Source organism: Camellia sinensis, chromosome 4 (genome assembly GCF_055761805.1).
Source record: "Camellia sinensis isolate YWXY chromosome 4, ASM5576180v1, whole genome shotgun sequence".
Lineage (NCBI taxonomy): Eukaryota > Viridiplantae > Streptophyta > Magnoliopsida > Ericales > Theaceae > Camellia > Camellia sinensis.
This window is the reverse complement of record NC_138964.1, coordinates 70,073,261-70,098,033: the sequence shown is the minus strand read 5'-3', so window position 1 is coordinate 70,098,033 and position 24,773 is coordinate 70,073,261. Positions and strand designations below refer to the sequence as shown.

Genomic DNA, 24,773 nt, shown 5'->3' with positions numbered 1-24,773 from the left:
TAAATCAGTTCAAGTGTTGTAATAACTTCTAACCCCACGTCTTCTATTCATTCAATTGTTGTAATAACCTTCCAACCCCACGCCTCATTTATTCAGTTGTTGTAATAACTTCCAACCCCATGTCTTTCTATCTCTTTTATTTATACGCTTTTTGTATATGCAACATCATGTTTTATTTATCATATTCATGACTTGCATTCATTTTTCATGCATCTGGGTTCGACTCATTTACATTTGTAGAAGTTATCGTTTCCAAATGATTATATGCACTATCTCATGCCTTGAAATGATACGCATGACACGTGTTAGTAGCCGAGTCCTTAGGTGCATTTTGTGGTTGTATTGCATTAGCTATTTGTATATAGTGTCACACATATATTTCTAACACATTCTTTTGTCTTACCACGGAGGAATACTAGGTGAGCATTTTTAGTTTTAGCATCTTGCATATGAATGTTACTTTATATCCGGCATTATACCATGTGGCTACATACTTAAATAGAATATCTATGTGAATGCCAGTGGATGGAGGTTGTGCTGCTTGTGTTCAAATGCGGTTGATTCTTAAGCTTCTAAACTCCTTATTATTGGGAGTTGTGCAAAAAGATTTTTCAAAATGCATGAAATCACAATATAACCAAGACCACTGACACAATCTATACTTGTTTGCCTCAGATAGTAATGCTACCATTATTATAACCAGAACATGAGTATATGATGACTATAAAACTCACATCATGACCTAGTAGAGGCCGATCTTTTGACCTAGTAGACTATAAAACTCCGTTTATGACCTTTCCCCATCATACCTAAGTTCCTTGACCGAGACACAGGTTTCCTAGTTTTCTCAAAAGATTAACGCTGTGTTTGGTTGGGGGATTTGGAGATGGATTTGGAAAAGGAAAAGGAAAATATGTATGAAATTAGGTGAAATATAGGTATATTTTATTCACATTTCACTTACATTTTCCATTTCACTTTCCAAATCCCTTCTCAAATCCTCCAACCAAACACAACATACGTAGCGACTTTGAGATTTGGTGATGTAGTCCATTTTCAGGTAAAGATTTTGCAATAAAATGAATTTTTTGTACAAATTGCTGGATCTGGCCTGTCATTTATGTTTCACATTGTACTTGTAAAACTAAATCAGGAGATTGAGAGTCCAAATTGTTGGGCACGCTCGATAACCTCAAAAGGCATCCTGCACACATTTTGATAGATTCCACCTTAGGTCAAAAGATTTTGATTTTCTCCCTAGTTTCTGTACCGTTTTAATTTTTGTTTAAAACAAAAAATTAATTAATTAAAAAAAAAAAAAAAAAAAAAAAAACTCACTTCTTATTACCACTTCATTATCATGAAGCAAACAACATGGAGTCCTCTTGTCAATCAGAACTCTTCAAACTCCTCTCTCTCTCTCGCGCACTTTGAAATTTCTTGCCGTCCCTTCTCCATATAAAATCCCAAAACAATTCACATCTCTCTCTCTTACCAATTTCCCACAAACAAAATGTGCCCATCTTATCACGTTCCCACAATAAACAAATAACATCTCTCATATAAAAGGTGTCCACTTAACAAGTACCCACAAACAATTAACATCTCTCTCTCTCTCTCTCTCTCTCTCTATCTAAGCCTCGAGAGAAACAAACCTTCATGACGAAAAGTAGTAGTTCGCCTACAAAGGAGCATGAACAAGAAGGCAGTGATACCGACAATGGCTACCCAGAGACTATTTCGGGCTTTTTGGCCAGTGGTTGTGGTTGTTTTAGGCTGTTCTGCTTTGAACGGCAGCGAAGCAACGATGGAGAAGCTAGGCGTTTGTTGGAACAGGAAGGAGAGCACAAGGAAACATGGTTGGTGAACAACCTTAAAAGATTGAAGGAGGCCTCAGAGCTATTAGCAGGCCCTAAGTGGAAGAAGTTTGTCAGAAGGCTCAGCAAGTACTTCAACAAGAAGAAAAGGAGGACACAGTTTCAATATGATCCGCAGAGCTATGATCTCAACTTTGACCACGGCCTTGATGGGGAAGGTGATGGCTTGTTGCTTGGTTTCTCATCGAGGTTTGCCAGTCATTTTTCCAGTAATGAACTGCAAGCTTGTTTGTGATGATTGTGGTATATGCTCTTCAACTGATGTGATTACAATCATAGAGAGAACACTTATATATATTGGATTATAAATGGTAAAAACTTCATATAATTCCATATTTGTTTTTCTTGAAAAGAATGTCTAATGCAATTTTGCCAAATTAAACCTGTACGACTATTTAATCCTATTGCCATTCAGTACTCCCATTCTAACCCATATGCAGCTACAGAAAAAAGGATCAATGGGGAGTTGACCAAGATGGATCAGATCAACTCAACCTATCCCGTGAAATATTCTCACTAGTCTCCACCATATGTTGGTGTTCTACAACTATTGAATAAAAGACAAAGATACATGCTGGTCCTTGAGGGAAAATTAAGCCACCCTCTTGGATGGTCGGAGGGCCAAAGTCCCTCCCTTCAACCTTTCCTCATAAAGAAGATAAAATTTAAGAAGCCAACTTCTCCGCCACCAAAGACCAGTCCATTATCTCTAAAAGCCACAGAGGTGTACTTGTTCGACCTAATCCAACTTTCTCTAATGATAAGATATATACACCAAGTCATAAATCGAATAGGTTGAACATCCTTCCCTATTTTCAATTTTTTTACCCCTATGAATCAAACGATAGTTATGGTCATCAGATTAAAAAACAATGAAAAGTCAGCTAATATATTTGTGGCAAGCATGATCAACTGATCCACTACGTCATTTTGTATGTGAATTTCCAGTTATCAATTTTATATTCATAGGAACTATACTCTGGACAAGCCACAGAAAGAAAGAACAGTTCAAACAATACCAGAAGAGATATATTATATACCCAAAACATGTAGCCATTCTTATTCACACAAATAAAACGCTAAGCCCAAAATATACAAATCCACCAGCATGTGTTACAAAATAACTGATAGTTTGAGTGGTTTCTATTTCAGAATTTGATATGCTAAACATTTAAATCTACTAATAAATGAGATAGTACTACAAACTTGTTATGTATAATGTGTCTTCAAGAATACCTACCAACAGGCATTGTTCAGTGCCTGGGTCAACCACGTGCAGGAATCAAACAGCAATTTCATTTTATTAGACAACAATTTCTTCAAATTTGCTGTAATCTTCTATACCACCATACGAGCTCCAAGTGTGTGATGCTTTAATCCAACTAATTTTAGCCAAAAGAAGACATGATGCCTGGTTTTGGGCTTGAAGTCGTCCATTTACATGAAGCGTTCATTGCTGGTCTCACCTGCATTACTTTTTTTTTTTTTTTGTCCCCCAAATCAAAGTTGGCAAAAAGAGCATTTTGAGCAAATGCCATTTTATACAATACACAGCCATGATCAGCCTACCTCTTGCGTTTGCTCTTTGGAGCTGTAGAAGATGACGGGTTATTGTGCCAGTTCCTTTTCCTCTGGTTGATGAACCAATTGTTAATCTGCTTTAATTGCAAACCCGTTTCCTGCACCAATCTGGCCTTATCTTCCTCCTGAATGGTATTTTGACAAAAATATAAGTTGGGAGTGGCATAGAAAAAATATTATAATGAACTGATAGCGGCAGAGCTCCTGTAACACTTACTGTTGGATAAGGCCACTTGGAATGTGATTGCCACCAAGCTTTCAAGAGGGAGGTGGTGTCACCTGGCAGCTTTCCGGCTCTTCTTTTACGCAAAATTTCCTCTCTGATGTCCACAATCTTCTCCTTGTAACCCTGGTGATTAGTTTTGAGAATCAATTTTGAAAGACAGTTTTTTGAAAAGAGTTTGCAAAATTTCAAAACTTGTTTGGTTGTATATTTTGAAAATAATTTTGGAATGATTTGTAGTTTTTTTTTTTTTTTTTTTGGTAGTTGAACAGATAGGTGTGAGAGAAAAATTGATTGATTGATGAGTAGAATGTGAGAGAATGTGCGAATGAGAGAGAAGAGAGAAAAAGTGATTGATTGATGTGTAAAAGAGAGAGAGAGAGAGAGAGAGAGAACAATTTTCAAAAATTTGTAAACCAAACATAGTTTTTGGATTTTTCATTGCATAAGTTGATTTGAAAATTTAACCAAACACAACCTAGGGGCTCCGATTGATTGAAAATATTTTCAGAATTTTTTGGGGTTGGTTGGGAGACATTTTACAAGTGTAATATTTACCACCAAATCAAGGAAAATGACTTGCCAATCTAATTTTAGTAAATCATTTTACCAACCGTGAATGCTGTTAGTGAATGTGAGTTGGCACTGGTGTTCTTTTTTTGATGGGATGATAATGGTGCTCTTGTGTGTGCAGAGGTGTGAATTGAGTTTGAGGGACTTTTGGGTATGTGAGCGTTGTGGTGGGTTCAAAAGATGTCGTATGGTGTGATCGGAGGCAAAAGGCAATTTCAGCTACACAAGTTTAATTATTTTATAAAATATATATATATATATATATATTTTACATGCAAAAAAAGAAAATAAGAAGAATGTAGAATTTTTTCTTGTAAAAAGTTTTACATGAAAATATTTTAAAAGGTAAAACATTTTACGGCGAAACAAACAGAACCTAAAGCAACGTAATGATACATCAACATCTTTTACCTGTTTCAGCTCGTGCTTCAACTCTTGCCTCACACGTTCCATCAAGGACCTTTCGGTTTCAGTCGGGACAAGAGGACCAAACCCCATGCTATCTGGCCCATCTAGGCTTCCATCAAACAAGTTGGTGTCACTATCTGCTTGGTCATCATCATCATCTGACATTGTTGCACCTGTGCCTTCAACAGGTGCTACACCTGTTTTTATCCATCTTGATTAGTTATAAAAGTTGAGCCACAAAAATCAGACAAATGTAGATTTCTGAAAATGAAAATGGAGGTAAAGCAACATAAATTTTATCTGCTTTCATCAGGCAAACCAAAAGGGGGAGTCCAAGATTCATTCCAACTTTCATGAGTTATGCCCTGTGAAGTACGGGTACGGGTACTAGTACGGGTATTGATATGATATGGATACGTCGGTACAGCAAAATTCAAAAAAAAGTGGCGTACGGGTACAGTTTGGTACACTTGTAAAAAAATATTTATTTTTAATTTAGAATAATGCAAAAATTAATTAAATGATTTAATTTGTTAAGATCCAACCTATAATTAACATTTAGGTCTCGTTTGGGAACAGACTAATTTAGTAACTTTTTGGCTATTTGGCTAAAATATGAGCTAAAAAAAACTAGTATGTTTGGGATGAATTTTTGGCTTTTTACGAAAAGATGTGCAAAAAGTAGAGAGAAAAGAGAATCTTTGACTTTTTGGTATGGGTTGTTGGCTTTTTGGCTAATTTAATAACTTTTTGACTTTTTTGCTAAAAAGGAGGGTTCCCAAACGAGGCCTTAATGTCAAAAGTAAAAATATAAATCAAAATTAAATGTCAATATATTAAATAACTTACAAGCCATAGTTTAATTTTAAAATCATACTAAGTATAAACTAAAAATAAAAAAGAAGTTTAGTGAAAGGAATTTTATCTCTATAGTGGTACAGTACGTCTTGGGTATATACTAGATACGTCTGGATACGCCAAAAATTAAGAAAAAAAAATTTGGATACGTGTTTCGTGTACCTAGTATATATGTAGAAGTACAATATGAGGTACCATACGCCGGTAAGTACCCAATACGGGTACAACATGTTTTTTGAAGTACCCATCCTTCATAGGTTATGACCAATATATTCAAGTCTTGCAAATGGAAGAATGAATTTTCTTATCCAGACAGTTGGAAACCAACAACAATAACCATAATAATAGTAACTAGAAACCCAAACCAAGGAAAATGAAATGATGAATAGAAACTGCATAAATGGTTTATTGGCAGAAACCAAAAGCATCTCCGCAAGGTTTTAGTGGACTGAAAAACAGGATTTGACACGATCATAATATAGAAAACAATCAGAAATGGGGTCAGAAATAGAAACCAAATATACGGTGGTGTTTGGGAAGTTTGTGTGTTGGTTTTTTTTTTTTTTTTTTTCACTAAAAGACAAACTTTTTGCAAAACCAAAAAAAACAAATCCAAACAAAATATCACATCCAACACCATAATCATTTCACTTTTTTTCTTACAAACATCACACCCAACCAAAAAAAAACTCAACTATCTTCCCAAACATCAAAAAAATTTTCTTCAACAAAATCTTACAACTAAAAAAACCTACATAAAAACTCACTTTCCAAACACCCACTATGTCTCCAAATTTTGTTGCTTTCCTTGTCATACGTGAACCCAACCCAAGTGTAATATTCATATCAATTATGAAGGGACGGGGGAAAAAATGTCATAAAATAATGCATCAGAAAAACATTTTTGACAGCAGGCAAGGCAATAGGCAGTTTACCATGAAATTAGCAAAAGTGAAAAACAAACAAACAAACTTCTTGTAAAAGCAGACAGCAATCTAGACTAACGAATGAAATGCTGAAGAGGAGTCATTATTTTTCAAACAAATGAAAGAAGTATCAACAAGTCAACACAGCTGAATTTTGTAGGCAGGTGGGACTGCAACTTGATTGTGTTGAACTTCGAACACTTCCTAATAGATGGGGGACATTATGGTTTGAGAATTGTAAACTTGGTTGGAGCTAAAATTGGTCTGGGATGGGTTCAAGCCTTGGACAACCTAAATGCAATCAAATACATACTTTTACAATTGTACATAAATGATGCAGTACAATTGTATTTTCACATGTAAGAATTACAGAGTTACACTAATTTTCATTGGAATGACACTAAATACACAATCCATACCCTTGCTCTAACTGGTTCGTTGTTGGAATCATACAATACACACCACACATCATATGATTTGTATTGTATCATATGAAAAAAGATATGTATCGTTAGTACCTTGCATAGTGAGATATGTTTATGTGCCTTACGATTTCATATCGTATCACAATTCAATGCATGACACGATTAATTAATCTATAACTTCACATTTGGCCATGTTAACAACTTTTTTTTCACCAAGGTTGAAAACATTTGAACATTCATGAACCATATTCTCCAAGAACCCCATACAAAGGAGACCCAAATCTAGATAAACTAGGAAGCAAAAATGGCTCATACTCCTTTTGTTACAAGATATTAAACTGCTCTCGGGGATCTAATTCAAGTGAATGAAACAAATAATTTATACACTACTGGATTTGAGTTTAGACACAAAAATTGAGCCAAAAGGCCTGTTTTCGGCCATGACAATAAACCATAACAAACATGTTTGAGACTACTCGTATCCAAACAAGACTTTAAAATGTCTTTGGTTGCAATCATGATCTAGATGGACCCAAGATCAAAGCGGTTCGGCCTGATTGAAAAACACTTTTGTCTTATTTTTTTATATTTTAAAAGAAACATCATTTATCTTTATTATATTAAATTTCTATTTTCTACCTAGTTTTTTATGGGTTCAATATAGGGTGCAACTCAGGCGGGTTTGGGGATTGCCCAAGTCTAGACCAAATTGTGCTGAAAGAGGTTCCCAAGCTCGACCTTCAACCCAATCTTATCAACCCAAGCCCAGCCAAAGACCAACAAATCAAACTTGAGCAAACCCAAGTTTCCCGAATTGTCCAAACCATCAAAATCTTCAATCTTGTTTCATATAAGTAATTTCACAATCAATGAAAACCTGATAAATCTATACTGCACATTATATATACAATCATAGCAAATATACATTTTTTTGTGGATGTAATACTAATCTACATAGCAAATAAATATATTTATAAAAAAATATTTCATTGTCGTGTCCCACCATGTGTTGTCCCCATTTTTTTTTTTTAAGTGATTGTGTCCCATGCCTGCATTCGTGTCCGTGTCCGTGTCCGTGTCCGTGTCCGTACTTTTTAGCCTTCTAGTAAAGTGGAAGGATCTTGTCAAACTGGATATGCCCCAGTTGGTAAACTTATTTCCTTCAATACGGACTCAATAGTACCCTCATTTATAATTATGCCAAAATTCACCAAGTAAATGAATAAATAAGTCCATAAAACCATAAGAAATTGAAACTAAACTCAATAAATTTGTAATCTAACCAAAATTCACTAAGTACATGAACAAGTTAGTCCATAAAACCATAAGAAATTGAAACTAAACATAAATTTTTAGTCTAATTTGAACATTATTCAACTCCTTACCAAACTAAGGCACATCACTAATTGTGTTTTTTTATTTTATTTGTATTATTATTATTATTATTTGGTGCGCTCATTAATTAATGTTTAAACTTCATTTTACAACTAAATTTGACTTGGAACAACATGAACTAATCAGTCCACTATTAGGAGTCCTATGGCATTGTTTGTTCGACAACTATTGGGATGCTCCATATGTTGGCTTTGGCCTTCACATTTGACGAGATATTTTAACATTTAACTTAACTTAAACCCCTCAAAGCAACAACCAGAGTTGATATGACACTGATTCTCCTAACTTTTGTGGAAGACCACTGCTTGTTAATTTGTGTATAGTCTATTTAGCGATTAACTTCACATCATGGTTCGAAAACAAAACATGTAACTAGAACGAAAAATAAAAAATAAAAAACCAAGGGAATTGCAAATTTTAAAAACTTTGCAAATCTGACACAGTCTCAAAGTAAAAAGATCCGGACAAAAAGGATTGAATGCAGCGGACACAATGCAAAGGTATGAGAGCAGCGAACATAATGAAAAAGGTAGGACAAGCTGTTATAATTAATTCGCAAATCAAACAAAAGTATATGACAAATGTTAGAATCTCAATTATTTACTAGAGTTATCGTACCAGACATATGCAATTACCAATCATAATGTGTATAGTAAAACAAAGTAAAAACCAATAAGAGATCACCTGTTAAGCTTCGTAGAGATTGCTCAAGGTCCCAACAAGCCATCACTGCTTCCATTGCATGAACACGGACATGTTGTTGCAATTGTTCTTTGAAGGAAGAGAGTAACAGAACATAATGTGTCTACATCAGGAAGAACAGAGGAAAAAGAAAATGGAAGATTCAGATGAATATGGAAAAATTGATCATGCCCAAAAAAATTATCAACACAGCTGAATTTCTACAAAATTCATGATATCAAACTGATCAACAAATGTGTTTGTACATGAAAATAATAGACATATTTTGCTGCATAATATGATGGTAAGGACTACAAAGCTTTCAGATGAAATCTGTCAAACTATTTCCTCAATAACTAAATGACCCAACTGATTCACAGCTTTAGCAGGGAAGCAAAGCATAAAAATGGAAATAATTCGACTAATATGCACAACAGGTATCACACAATTTCAGAAAGAACTAACAGCCTTATCGCTACATGGCCAACAATAACAACCATTAATTTCTGGGAAATTTTGCTGATAAAAAAAAAGAAAAAAAAAAAAGAGAAAATTTTACTGAATTTTTCCGTTGATTATTGTTCTAAAGAATGTTATCATTTTCAATCAATAGAAAAATCCAAACAAATTCAAAGGAAGATTTAAATCAACAAGAATACTATTAACGGAATTTAAAACTTTGAAGTAAAGAAAGATTATTTCTTTTTAATTTTAATAAAATTTGGAGAAACTACAAAACTATGAATGGACATAGATACGGATACGGACACGGGACATGGTGATTTCAAAAAAATGGGGACATAGACGCGGTGGGAGACACGGTGGGGGACCCGGCAAATTATTATTATTTTTATTATATATATTTTCTATGTAGATTAATATCATGTTACCAAATAATCAAAATTAATAAAAACTACCATTAATTCAATATATATATATAAACACCTACATTTTAATAAAAATTAATAGATTATCCATATTTGAACATGCGCACGTCCCTAACGTGTCCCCTACCAAAAAAATAATAATAAAAATAAAAAAATGGCGTGTCCCCTACAAAAAATTAAAAAATAAAATAAAATTAAGGAGACACGCCATTTAGCGTGTCCTGTAGTATCCCTAGCGTGTCCCTGTGTCTGATGCTACTATGGTGCCTATTCTGAAGTGTCCATGCTTCATAGCTGCAAAATAATAATTAATTGCATTCTGCAAAACATTAACAAAATTTGGATGACATTTTGAGGAAAGTGTAACTAAGATCTCAAGTAAGTTAGCTTAGAAAAGTTGTTGACTTTATCAACTAGGAAGCTGGAGTATTCTTAGGCATTTTTTGAGCACACAAGGAATTATAAAATTCTCCGAGAAAGCATACTAATCACCAAGTGGAAAGTATGAATCAGCATTGAGAAGGCCTTTTTGTCACCTTAAAGCTTCAAAATCTATGCATAACAATTTACAAGTAATTAAGGCTTAGTTTGGGAAGACTAAATAAGTGCCCTTTTTGACTTTTTATGAAATATGGGTTGGGTTTGGGTTGGGTTCGAAGTGATGTGTTAGAGAGGTGATGTGACTTAAATAAGATGATGTGACTTAAATAGGATAGTAACTTTTTGACTTTTTGTCTTTTTTCAATCATGCCAAACTTGACCTAAGAATATAATTAAAGTCACAGAGGGAACATTAACTTTGAACTACTACTAATAACTGACTTAACATCATCTTTATCTTTCATAAATCAATAGCTCCAACATTTAACTAAGGATGACTTGTGCTCCAAAATTAAAGCTCCATTTGGTGCTCATTCCATATTGGATGTGAAGGAGTGGATGGATTCCTTCCAAGTGCATGAAAGTTTTGTCCGAAAATTTTTCTGATTCATTTTTGGAACAAGAGCAACTTTTTTTTTTCTAGAACACAACAAAGACCAAACCATGCAACAAGTGGATAAGTACAAACGAAAGAGATTCCCCAGAGCACTCTCCCAAAGTCTCAATAATTAGTGTACCAAACAAAATGATTCCTCTCATGATGCGACAATTGGACATTCCGATTTGCATCATAAAAGCTAAACTCCATTACAAAATTATATTCAGTACAGTTCTAACTTAATTAAATATCTTCAAAAAAGCACAATTGTAAAACATTTCAACACATTCTTCTTCATTCTTGCTAGAAACTTCCCTTAATTGTCTGCTTGAACGAAAAGCACAATTGTTAAAAGGGTCAATTAATTCCAAAAATTAATAAATTAAAACAAAAAATGATTTTGAATAGATATGCATGCACAAAAGGACACAAATTAGGAATGAGAGAAGGAGTTACCATGAATTGGTCTAGGTCCTTGTCATCCAGAGGCTGATTACCATGTCCGAGAACCGAGTATTTGGCCACCGCATGCTGAGACAGAGCAAGCTGAGCATCGATTCTCGGCAGCTCATTGATCGGAGTGGCGATACGAAGACACTGAACATGTGCAGATAGCAACTGCTCGTACAGAGGATGGTTCAATATGTCCGCTTTGCACTTGGCGCTTTGCCAATTTGTCTCTTCACCACTACCATCACTCTCGCTCTGTCGACTCGCCTTCTTCTCCTGATTCATCGCCGCCGCAGCAATCTCCGGAACGTCGTCGTTCTCGCCGTGAATCGACCGCGATAGCCACTGGTTCGACGCCGACGAGTCCGAATTGGTGATTGTCGTCTGCAGGTGGAGGAAGCTCCCGTCGCCGCCGCCGTAGTGGTGGTTGTGGCTCTGTTGCCGAAGAATCGAGCTGTTGAGCCACGTGGGAGCTCCGGCGGAGTGCTTTCCGGGAGCATCGGAGGAGGAGTGGTGGAGTTGGTCCGGCAACATCCCGCGTAGAACCGCCGTGTTGTCTGCCAGGTGTTGGTCGGCGAAGTGCTGGAGAGCCATTTCTTGGGAGAGATGGTCGTGGAACGCCATTGTCAAAAGTTGTTTTCACGGCTCTAATCTCATTCTAGAGAGAAACACAGAGGGAGGAGATTATCACACGTACATACACACAACATTACTGATATATCTAAAGAGAGAGAGAGAGAGAGAGGTGTCGGTAGATTGCTTACGGCGAGAGAGGAGAGAAAAGGTGTGAGAAAGTTCTTGGTGGGGGAAGACTTTTGGTTTTGAAGGTATGAAACTAGAATCGAGGGAAGGGGAGGGAAGTGAATGGACGGATGGATGGAATGACACGTGGTAAAAGTTGTGGCTCGATGTTCGTGGAGATGGGGTGAATGAGACAAAAATGGATCATTGTAGTTGATTTGAGGCTTGGCCTTGCTGCGCCCGAAAGTAGACTCGCGTGTATGAAACTCTCTGTTTTGCGGCAGACCATTTTTCATACTAAGCTATGATTTCCATGAAGGTTTGAGTTGGCTTTGGATTATTTTAATTAAAAAAAATAAAATAAAATTTTTAATTTAATAAAATAAAATATTATATTTAAATTATAATTATTTCTTTTATAAAAATTTAAAAAAATTAAAAAATTTATTACAAATGAGATTTTTTAACCTATATTAAAATAATTAAAAAGTCAACTCACATCTAAAACGAAAACCAACATTCTTTGTATATTTTTATTAGTGTTGAGGTCATAAATTTAAATTTAAAAAATTAATAAAATTTTTAATTTAAAAAGAATGTAAGATATTAGCTCTCATGGTTTCTTTTTTATTAAGAAATTCATTCTTTATTAAATATTGTAGTGTGAAATTTATTTTATTATTTTTAAAAAGAATGTAAGATATTAGATCTCATGATTTCTTTTTTATTAAGAAATTCATTCTTTATTAAATATTGTAGTGTGAAATTTATTTTATTATTTTGAATTATATTTTATTTTTAATTTTACTCTTTAATCTATCTGTTGAATTTTTTATTATTTGTTTAATGTTTTTGAACCTATCTGTTAATATTTATTTTATCTATTCAAAATCCTTTCTTTTCTTTTTTTATTTGTTCAAATTTTCGAACTTATCCTTTCAAACTTGTATTTACCTATTGAAATTCACCAATCTTATTTTCCTTATCTGTTAAAATTTATGAAGCCTATTTTTCCTATCTATTGAAATTTAAAAAGCATATTTTTCTTATCTAATCATATTTTCATTCTTATTTGATCAAAATTTGATACATAATATATATACACACACACGTAGGCACACGCGTACATACACACACACACACACAAACAAGATTAGGGTTTTATTTCTCTTTCTTATGTCCACCTCCGTGAATTGGTTCCTATGGGTAATTTGGTCATTTTGTAACCGTATGTCCTTATGGACATAATAGTAGTGTGGATTTTTGGGCAAAAGATCTAGATTTAGATTTGTAGACCAAGTACCCGTTTAAATTTTGTTTGATAAAAAATTCACATGTTAAAATACTTTATTCATCAAGATATACTTAATCGAAATGACAAAAATACCCATGTGTATATATATATATTGTATACATGGTTTGTTTCCCAAACCTCTCTTTTTTCTCTCATTGCATCTCTCTCTCTCTCTCTCTCTCTCTCTCTCTCTCTCTCTCTCTCTCTTCTTCATCTTTGATCTTTTGACTCTGACCACCACCTCGTCACTGCCAATTTGAACAGATCATGAACCATAAAGGTGACGATGATCGGATCTCACCACCATAAAATCCAATCCCTCTTCCTCGACAACCAGCTCCTTACCGCCTCCTACGTGGCTTTTAAGCAGAAGTTCACCACCGTCCAGCACAAGCTTTGCCATATTTCTCTTTCTCCTGTTCATCTTCTTCATCTTTGATCTGTTGACTCTGACCACCACCATCATCATTGTCAATCTAAACAAATCGTGAACCATGGAGGCGACCATGATAGGATCTCACCACCGTAAAATCCAATCCCTCCTCTTCAATTACTAGTGCCTTGCTGCCGCCCACGTTATGTCACACCCCAAATCCGGGTATGACCGGCCGTGGCCCACAGGGACTTAGCCCAAGGCACACGTAAGCCTAAACACGAATCCAATCACATTGAACAACTGAACAATAGTCCAATAATAAATAACCAAAACTCAATCCAGACATGTCACAATTATAAACGGCAAAATCAACCGTAATCAAAAACCATCCAAACTTATGGGATATAAACAACCCACATATCAAAAATAATCCTAAATGAACTTCGATAAGAATAAATATAAATATGCACAAACTTGACATAACACTCTAAACTAAAGGAATGCCCTAGAGGTCCATGCAATTGAGTCCCCGCTACGCCATGAGTCCACTCTAAGTCCTTCTAACACCTGGAAATGGTAAACAACTAAGTCAGCTGATAGCTCAGTGAGTAGCAACATGGATAGTAAATACAGTTTTGAAAACAGGGTTCAATTCCAAAATAAGATATATATCACAGAAACTAGATTGGCATACAGTTTGGTAAATACAATCTGTTTCAAAAAGAAGGTTCCACAGTTCAACACTTAAAATACTCATGTCTCGCAAGAACATGATAAACAACATTTTCCACTTAAAACAGATTATAACATGAACACCAATAATTTTCTGGGTACCAATAAAAACAAATAATTTGCCACACAGTTCTCAAGGCTATAAGCCCCGTTGGATCCAATACCGAGCTAAGAGTCATCCTCAGGGTGGCACCTGGCCTTTTCTCAAAGACGATCCGATTGAAGGTCACCTAGCTGTTTTTAAAGGTCTTTTCCTTACAATCGTTGAGCACTAGAGTCATCACGGCCCAACCCGGGTCTGTTTCCTAGTGGCCAGAGTCACCACACACAGTGGAATAATTTTCCTGGACTAAATACACACATGGTCCCAATAATCAATACACATCAGTTTCGCAAAACATGATAGTTCATCATTATAAACATGAGACCAAAACAAATAGTTTACAGTATGCCAAGTTCACACATGTTTCAAAAATAATTTGATTCAATTGATAATATAATAATTTATCAAAACAGTTTAATCATGAAACAACAATTTAATTTTCCAACAGTTCAGGGTAGGGGAACATTTATAAAAATATGTAGCATGAAACTACTCACCTGAAAATGAAATAATATAATCCTCGTATAGAGTGTAAAAGTCCAACTAGTGCCCTGAACCAAGTATAAAAACTACACGTCACAACTAATTTAAAAATACTAAAAAAAATAGGAACTAAGTAACCTCAAACTAAAGCGCACTAACACGGTTCAACCCAACTCACCGTTACTCTTAAATATTACCTAAGTTCATGTTCTTCAAGGTTTAAAATCACCCAAGACATAGGTTCCGATCGAAACTTAACTAAAAATAACTTTAAGATAAAACAGTGTTTTAAACAAGTTTTCCCAATCTATTCGCTAACTTTGAAAATTACAAAACCCACTCCACGCTATTCAAAAAATTCCAAAAACCTCTAGATATGATCTAATATATCCTAAGTTTCAAACCTAATTGGTTTCACTTGATTTGCTTATCAAAATAATTATCTACAATTTATTATATCCAAACAGGTTGTTTTTTGCAGCACTTTAAAGAAATTGACGGTTCTCTTAATATACACGAGAAATCAATGCAAGGCCAAAAACGTACGAAACTAGACTCATAACCGGTTCTAATGACACTAATTTGATAATTTTTGGATTTATACCCAAAGGGTGTGTTTGATTGGACGGACTGGAAAAGGGGGGATCAGAATCCATCAGACTTGAGTCCTGGGACTGTGAATCCCCCGGACTATTTGGTCGGATTGGATATGTATCCTGTGTTTGTTTTTTCATGGGATTAGATGTCTGGATAGGACTATTTTCAGTGAATCCAACGTTTGGTTGGACGAACTGGATAGGATAAATGAACAAAAGACTATTTTACCCTTTTTCAATTGTTTACTAAGTAATAGCAATATTAAACACATCTTTAATATTTTAATTATTTTTAGTAAACATTAAACATACTAATGGTTAAATTTTGTTTAAAGATATTTAAACATACTAATATTGATAAATTTTTTTGACTGGTATAGATTATTTTTATTTAAACAAATAAAAATTTATTGTTGAAATTAAACATACTAATGGTTAAATGTTTAAATTTTTATTTAAACAATTAACATTGAAATTATTTTGATGTACAGATTATGTTTAAACAATTAAATAAATGTTGATGTACAGATTATGTTTAAACAATTAACAAATGTTGATGTAATTAACAATTAACAAATGTAGATGTAATCTAATGTTGACGTATTAAAACATAATTTAATAGATGTTAAATAAATATACATGTTGATGTACAGATGTTGAAATAATTTAATAAACATGTTGATGTACAAATGTTTAAATGTTTAAATAAAACATAATTTAAATAAATGAAATTATTTATTGTTGAAATTAAACATTTAATTGTTTAAATAAAACATCTATTAAATTTAAATAATGAAATTAAATAAAACATTAACAAAATTTTAAAATAAAACATCAATAAAATATCTATAAAAAATTATTTTAAAAAATTAAATAAATAAAACATTAATAAAAAGTTAAATAAAATTATTTTATTTTTAAATTGAGACATTTAATTTTTATTAAATTTTATTAAATATAATACATAATTAAATAGTAGAGGGTCAAAATTGTCATTTTCGCATCTAATCCAAACAGTGATTAGTCCCCCCAAAACAATCCCACCCCCCCCCCCAGGATAGGATAGTCCCCCATATGGGGGACATGGAGTCCGGCCGGACATGGAGTCCGCCGGACTAAAAAAAAATCAAACGACGGATAAGGAGGGAAGCCGGACATGGAGTCCAAACAGTGGATAGTCCCCCCCTTATCCCCCCAATCAAACACACCCAAAGAGAACAACACTCCCGAATTTACTGTTTCGAACTGGTTTCCTGAACAGATTTGAATACCTCAATTTATATGGATTTCGACTCCCAAAAATTATGAAAAAAATCAGATATGCAATTCAATATGTAATTAATCTACTGTAAAAATTTCAGATTAAAATTCATCCGTTTGATATGGTTTCTTGATTTCTAAAGTTTGCGATTCTGTGCAGAATTTTTGAACTAAGAATAACACCCATTCTTTACACATAAATTTAGCTCCTCAGATTTCTTAACAGTGTATGCATATATATACAAAATACATAAACCTACAACCTCTCCATGAATGAATAAAATAATTATAGAATAAGGATGAAAAACAAAGAAAGAAGAGAAGAAAACCTAGGAGGCCACACAGCACAACACACCCAAAGCTCTCCTTCTTGGCTACAACAATAATCTTGATGATTGAAAAACCCCTCTCTTTCCTTCATAAACCCACGGCTGCTAGGGCTGCTAGTGTTGTGGAAAACAATTATAACAAGAGTTAGGGATTGTGTTTATTTTATTTTATACTAGTGGTGGGCACACTTAGGTCAAATAGATAGATAAATATACAAAATACATATATAAGTTACATGCAACTCAAATGGTAAGAGCCTAACTTATTAATTTTATGGTCTAGAGTTCAAGTCACACCCTCTTCTCTATTTTTTTTTTTAATAATAAATCTTGCCTCTAAATCAATGACTTTCACCATAAATTTATTTTAGGTTTAAAAATTAATTAAAGGATCCTCCAATAATATTTAATTTGCACCTTAGAATTCACCACCAAAATATTTGAGATTGTAATATTATTATTTAATTATTTACTTAATTTTTATATTCGGGTTCTCACACGTTACTCTTAAGCAAAAGCACACCACCGCTCAATGCAAGCTTTGCTACATATCCGTTGCCTTGGCCGGCATAAAGGCTGAGACAGACGCTCAAATACATCAAGTCTATGAGCGATCGCTAGATCTAGACCACCATTGCGATAGAGACGATGTGTCGTTGACGTATTGCCACTGTCGGTGGAGATTGTAAATCAGGATTTAAGTCCCCTCCATCTTCATCTCTCTCTATAAAGCTAAATCAATGAATTAAACCCTAGCGTTACATATGTTTATAGATTTGATATGTTGAATAGACTAAGTTTAGATTTGATCTTTATTTCATGTATTCATGTTTTAGTCTCTCTATTGGAAATGAGATTGGATCTTCGTTCTTTTTGCGTTGCAAATTTTAGTATGTTATTGGATTTGATATCTGGGTTTGCAAAGGGCTGTAAAATGTGATTTTAATTCAAATCTAAAATGCTTAACTTTGAAATTTGTTTTTCAATTAATTTTCAACAGATAAAACTAAAGATCAAATTTGTTTCAATAGATAAGAAAATTTAATTTCACTTTGAATAGATAAAAAATTGAGCAGATAAAAATTGAACAGATATGGAAAAAATTGAAAAATCAACAAATAAAAATTTTCAACAGATAGATTAAGGGGTAAAATTAGAAATAAAACATCCTCCAAAATAACAAAATGTACTTCTTATCACATTATTTCACAAAGAGTATACTTTTCACCAAAACAAAATACCCATAGGACTTAAAGGCCTTACACTATCTTTAAATTGGACTTTTTAACAATTTTCTCTATTTTTATAGGATTGGAATTTTCTTATGTCGGCCCTCTCAACTCGAGAGGTCGTTTGAACTTGATAGGTCAAGTTTAGAATCGACTTCAGTGATTCCTGAAATTATATTTGTCATCCATTTTTAAAAATAAATATGATTCAAACATATAGCTGTAAACATCTCATTTTGACTGAACATAAGATTTTGGGCGCTTGAAAATTTTGTGATGATAAAATGGTAAATGTTTCATCTTTAGGGATGGTTTGGGAAGTGGGTTGGTTTTTGGCTTTTTGACTTTTTTGGTTATTTTAGTCTGGGGCTAAAAAGCCTAGTTTGGGAATGACTTTTGGCTTTTTTGAATTTTTTGGCTTTTTTTGTGAGAGAAAGAATGTAATGATTATGAGTTGGATGTGATATTTTGTCTTATTAGGCTAAAACGCTTATTTTGTTTATTGTGGCTATTTTAGCCAAAAAAAGCCCCCAAACCTTCTTCCCAAACCATGCCTTAGAGATACTTAAAGTTATTATGAGCAATTGTATCACCTTGTTTTAAGCCAAAATCGCCTTTTTTGCTAAAATGACCTTTGCTCTTGAACTCATTTTTAGCCAAAACCTAACTCTTTGGTCTTATTTAGGAGAAATGGAGAGAGAAAGGTTCATTTGAACCTAAAGATATTTTCAAAAGAATGGACTAATTTTACTTTAAAATGTCAATTAAGAGTTAATTGAGCCTACTTGGGCAATAAGCCAACCTTGCCCACCCAAAGGAATGGAACCCTGCACCGTTGCATGTATGTTGACACATGTCCACCAAGGTAGTACATGCATCCGTACGAGTGTTGTGCAGGCCGTACTTCCCTAGTGTGCCCGCACATCCTCTATGTGACACTTGGGTTTTTCAGACCGCTCGAGCGTAGATCTTCAGCTTCCAGTAGTTGGTTGTTTTACAGGCGGGACCACTCGACCGGTGAAGTTATCGCTCAAACGTTGAATTCATGCTCCCAGTAATTTTACTGTAGCTCTGCAAAACTTCTGGGATTTTTCATTTTTCGCTCGAGTGGTGGAAGTGTCACTCAAACGATCCCTTCATAATTGTAATGTTCGCTCAAGCGGTGGAAGTTGCGCTTGAGCGATATATCGGGACAATAGATTTTAAAAAGTTGATCCCTACTTATTTTCATTCCACTTTTCATACTCTCTTTCTCTCTAACCTTGTTTCTCCAAAAACCCAAGTCCATAAATATAGTGATCCCGGTTTTCCCTCCATTGCTTATTGTATTCCGGACTTGGGATTCCGTCATGGTTGTTGTTGTCCTTATCTTGTTACCATCTTTAAATTCTTTGTATTTGAGTTTTGGATGTGTTGGGCAGGTTAGAAACAGGTTGGATGTGATTTGATATAAATAGTTGCTGCCCAGATTTTGGTTTCTTCGTTCGAGCGAGGCTTTTGTCGCTCGAGCGAGCTTTGGGTTCTAATTCCATCGCTCAAGCGAGCTTTGAGTAGTGTGTCTCTTGGCTCGAGCGAGCACTCTTGCGCTCAAGCGTGCGTCTACGTCTCTTTTTGACCTGAAGGTTGTGTTTCTTCGCTCGAGCGAGCTTTCCTTCGCTCGAGCGAGCGAGGTCTATGTTTTGAGTTTCTTCGCTCGAGCGAGCACTCTTGCGCTCGAGCATGCTTCTGGGTTGCAGACCTAAAGCTTTGCATTGTTCGCTCGAGCGACGCTTCTTGCGCTCGAGCGAGGTTCTGTTATGTCTGGTCACTCGAGCGACCACTCCTTCGCTCGAGTGTCGCTCGAGCGAGCCTCGAGTATATCAGTTCGCAGCAACATATTTTTGCACACTTTTTCACTCTTTTCTTCCTTCAAACCCTAGATCTGGCACACTCTCTCTCTACATACGTCTTCTCTCTACAAATACACTTGATTCTTGGGTGTCTCTACCCTAGTCTCCTTAAAGAAAAGGTAGAGCTTGGTGCGGGCTTCGTGTTGACCCGAAAAAGTTGGGCTTTGGAGCACTTTGAGTTTCTTCTCATCTTCTTCTTTGAGCTTCTACTTTGAGGTAGGGATATTCTTGAGTTATATATACTAGTTTTGCCCTATTTATGATGATTTAAGATTTCCTCTAGTTTTTGATGATATTAACTTTGTGATTTCAAAATGTAGAGGTTTTCCTCAAAAGAGGGTTTCTCTTTAAACTTTAAATTTTTGGTCAATCCTTGAGGGTTCATCTTTTTGACCTAAGAAAAAAAATGTTTTGGATGAGAGTTTTCATCATGAAATGGGAAGTGATTGTTTTGAGAAAAACCCTAGGAATTGGGGATTTTGGTAATATGGCAAATGTCTTTGAAATGTTTTATTTCCTTGTTTTAAATGGATGAAGAGAGTGAGTTGCATCAATGTTTGGCAAAATGGAAAATTACTTGTTATATGAGAAATAAGGTGTTAATGTTAAATTGTTGACAATACATGCATGAGTAAGGTTGTGGCGAGGCTAATTTGTTATGTCTTGTGATATAAAAATTGTGACTATGTGTTGATGAAACATGTTAATTTTGTGGATGAACATTGAAAGGAGAATATGAGAATGTGAATGTTGGCATTGTAGTAGAGATTGTCAAAAGTAGAGAAACGTCTTAAGATATGGAAAGGATCATTTGCATTGCATGTTATTTCATTTATTATGGTGCATTGTGAATCTTAATCATGGAGAATTCCATTATGAGGAAAAGAAATAGTTATTGTATTTGAGAACTATGAAAATTGTGTAAGGGGTAAATATGTTGGTAAGTCCAGATATGAGGTGTAGATGAATTTGTTAAGTTGGCTTGAGTGTCCTTGGTGAAAGACTAGAAAACCGCGCAGATAGGTGTCGAGCCTTCCGGTTAATACCGGTAAAAATGACAGTTTAGCAGTACTCGTAGTGTCTACTTGCAGACATCGGCCTAGGGATTTCCAGTGTCGTATTTACCGCCCCTATTAAATTAATAATGGAAGTTTGAAATTGATGAGATGACATGATGATATTGAGAACATGGTGATTTTGAAACAATGCAATGAAATGAATATTTTTCCTCATTGATTAACCTTGGCATAGCATTGCACTTCATTTACTTTTGTGTTGAGGAAAAAGCATAACTGCATATACTTTGTGAGAATTTCTCTACTGGGCTTTGTGCTCACCCCTGTGGGTTTTGGTGCAGGTAAAGATGTGGTGATCTCGCCGAACTGAGGGCGTGGATATTTTTTTGTGAAGAGTAGATGGCTCTCCTTTTTGTTGTAATTTTTGTAAAGCCAAGGGCTAACATGTATGGGTCCGAGAAACCATTTTGGTGTAACCAGGCTATTGCCTTGGAAGATGTAAGCCTTTCAAGGCATTTTGTTGTTTTCAGAATAGATGCTTCACATGTTATAGATTCATGTGTTTTCTTATCATTGAATGTATATCCGCATGTGGAACTTTTGTAAAGACTCTTTTATTAATTATGCAAAGATGGAAGAATTGTTGTAATTGATGCGGGATTGCTAATTAGTGTGGGTAGTTCATGTTGAATTATTTCGGGGCGTTACAATAAACCCTAGATTTCTCTAACTTCAACCCAAGATTCCCTCAAAATCATCCAAAGAAAGTTGAAAGGAAGTCTAGATCAACATTCCTACCGATTATTTCGCTAGATCATCGAAGTTTTGAGTGTGATTCACAAACCTAGCTTACAAATTCGAGATAGGAGTGTCTTTAACTAGCTATATCTTCAATTTGAACTACTTATGTGGTAATTTCGTTAGATATTCATGATATACATATATATATATATATATATATATATATATATATATATATATATATATATATATATATATATATATGGTCTGTGTTGCTTGTAAGTGATTTGGAAAAATGTGAGTAATACTCTATGACTATGGATGAAATTATGTTTACTATTGAAAACTATTGTGAGTGATGATGAGAGTTGATCTCTAATTTATACATTAGAGAGAAAAACCCAGATTTTTCCATAAACCCTAATTTTTAGACATGTTAAATAAAGATGGGTTTTTGCTCAATTGGTTTCTAAAACATGAAATTGAATTTATTTTCTTAACTTTCAGAGTATAACGGGAGATTTGAAGCTCTTTCCCTATATAACTCTTGATGATAATGAGATTGCTTATGAGGTATCCTTCATTATTAATGTGGGAAATATTGAATTGTTATGATTTGGAAGTATCTTAGGAAAAATTAAAGGTTTCCAAATTCACGCATCATATGCATTTTATATTCTCTCTTGACATCATAATGAAATGGAGGTTAAAAGGTTGTAAGGGGGTAAATTGTTTATGAGTCCGGATAGTGAGTTGGGTTGAGTTGAGTAGTGTATTGTAATTGGTACCCGCATAGGAGTCAAGGTGCCCAATTGCCCAGTCCGCGCATATCGCCAGACGAATGTGGGAAAATGTTTATGGGTGTGTACGAACCCGCCATTTCTAGAGACCACAAATGTGGAAAAACAAGATTTTTTGGGTGTCCATATCCCCGCCGTTTATGGAGTTGGCAAATGTGGAAGGCAAAAATGTTTTGGGTATCCATCGCCCTGCCGTTTCTGGAGTCGACAATTGTGGGACTATTTTCAGTATACAAAACTATAATTATATATATATATATATGTTATGACTTTTGGCTCTTACTTGGGATGTCATAGTATGTTTACCACCCGAAGTGAATGTGGGAAAGATAGAACAAAGTCCATGCATCGCATTTTTTTTTTTTACATACGTAGACACTTGTACACATCTTCATTTCTATAGTTTTAAATGTTGCATTGCATAATCATAAGTCTTTCAATTGGTCATGTAACTTGTTAAACTAATCACTTACTGAGCTTATGCTCACCCCAAAGCTAACAATTTTAGGAAATGAAGATGAAGTACCCACTAAATGATGGCATTCATAAGAAATGACTCTTTTGGAGCTTGATGACATATCTATTGAAGTTTTGTTAGGTTTGGCTATAATGATTGTAATTAAATGTTGATTTGGTGTGTTAATGAAGTAGAAGGCATGTTTTGAAGGGAAGTCCATTTGGACTTGATTGCTGTATATAGGGGTGTGCATAATACCGCCAAAACCGCCGAAACCGCCAAAACCGCACCGAACCGCACCGCCAAGGAAAATTCATTATTATTTGTCAATCGAACCGCCGGTTTTTGGTAAGAAAAATGGCAAATTCTAATGACATTTTTATCAATCCGCCGGTTTCTATTTTTCTTTCAAACCGCACCGACCCGCACCGCTATTAAATCATGTTTTATAGGATTCTAAAAATTCTTTTTTACTTAAGTTTGCTTGTTGTTCTATACCTTAGAATATAGTATTACATTAATGCTCGAGGGGAATTTTATGTATTGTATTTGATCATTGCAGCTTCCACAGATACTTGTAATGAACTGATGGCATAGTCGTTGATATTATCATGTTGTTGCTACACTTGCTGCATCAGAAGAAAGCTTCGCAAGATGCTTAACATCACGATGTCTCTCGTCTTTTTTTTACTCTTTGATTTAAGTTTTGTAATTTGAATTATATTTTTTATAAACCACCAATCCGCCCGAACCGCCAAGGCAAATCCGCCATTATTTGCCAACCGAACCGCCGGTTTTTGATAAGGAAAATGGCAAATTCTAGTGACACTTTTATCAATCCGCCACCCGCCATACGGTTTCTATTTTTCTCTCAAACCGCACCGACCCGCACCGCGCACACCCTTAGCTGTATATGTTTCTTTTTTATTGAACTATTTTGCTTGTTGGGGATGTAATGAGACAATATTGTAACTTTTGGGAAATAGTTCAATGGAAAAGAATGTTATGATCTTGTTACTATGTTTATTCTCTTTTTTTTTTAATATTTTTTTTATGCGTTGTGTGTTGGTAATGCTTGGGAGATCAAGACCTAGAATGGTTCTTTCTTGGGTGTTACACTCCTAATATCCTAGAGTTTGATTTCAGTTGGACTGTTGTAGACGTCCCCGAACGTCCCGGGAGGGAATCCCGTTTTGTTCATATGGGCTCACTACAATTCAGGACTCAAATGTCACGGTCCTGTATCTAATCTCGCAGAGTGCAATGCAAGACCGATGAATCGTCAAAGAGTCCAAATCCGGCAAATCGTTTTTGAAAACAGATTTTTTTTTTTAAAGAAGTGCCAAACATGGATTGCTTTGCCCGATACAAAGTCGCCACTTAAATATTTTATTTTGGGGAATTTAGGAAACCCTGGCTCGTTTGCCTAAGGCCACGTGTCCGTCATCACCAAAGTTGCCTCAC

At 34.9% G+C, this 24,773-nt stretch overlaps 2 protein-coding genes across 3 annotated transcripts; one reads left to right on the top strand and one right to left on the bottom strand.

The window, feature by feature from the left end:
- Window positions 1-1,659: 1,659 nt before the first annotated feature.
- Window positions 1,660-2,112, top strand: LOC114322097 (uncharacterized). The gene has a single exon (XM_028269361.2). It carries the CDS (start codon window positions 1,660-1,662, stop codon window positions 2,110-2,112), a length of 453 nt encoding a protein of 150 aa, XP_028125162.1.
- An 802-nt stretch (window positions 2,113-2,914) lies between these two features.
- On the bottom strand, window positions 2,915-12,274 carry LOC114322096 (homeobox protein knotted-1-like 3). Of its 2 annotated transcripts, none has more exons than XM_028269358.2 (6): window positions 11,270-12,274; window positions 8,951-9,071; window positions 4,666-4,859; window positions 3,676-3,807; window positions 3,447-3,583; window positions 2,915-3,351 (listed from the first exon to the last, which is right to left on the bottom strand). In XM_028269358.2, exons 1-6 carry the CDS (start codon window positions 11,885-11,887, stop codon window positions 3,315-3,317), a joined length of 1,239 nt encoding a protein of 412 aa, XP_028125159.1. In that variant the 5' UTR covers window positions 11,888-12,274; the 3' UTR covers window positions 2,915-3,314. The 2 variants fall into 2 exon arrangements, with proteins under 2 accessions (XP_028125159.1, XP_028125161.1); XM_028269360.2 differs by having other exon boundaries at window positions 2,915-3,343; window positions 11,270-12,265.
- Window positions 12,275-24,773: the final 12,499 nt, after the last annotated feature.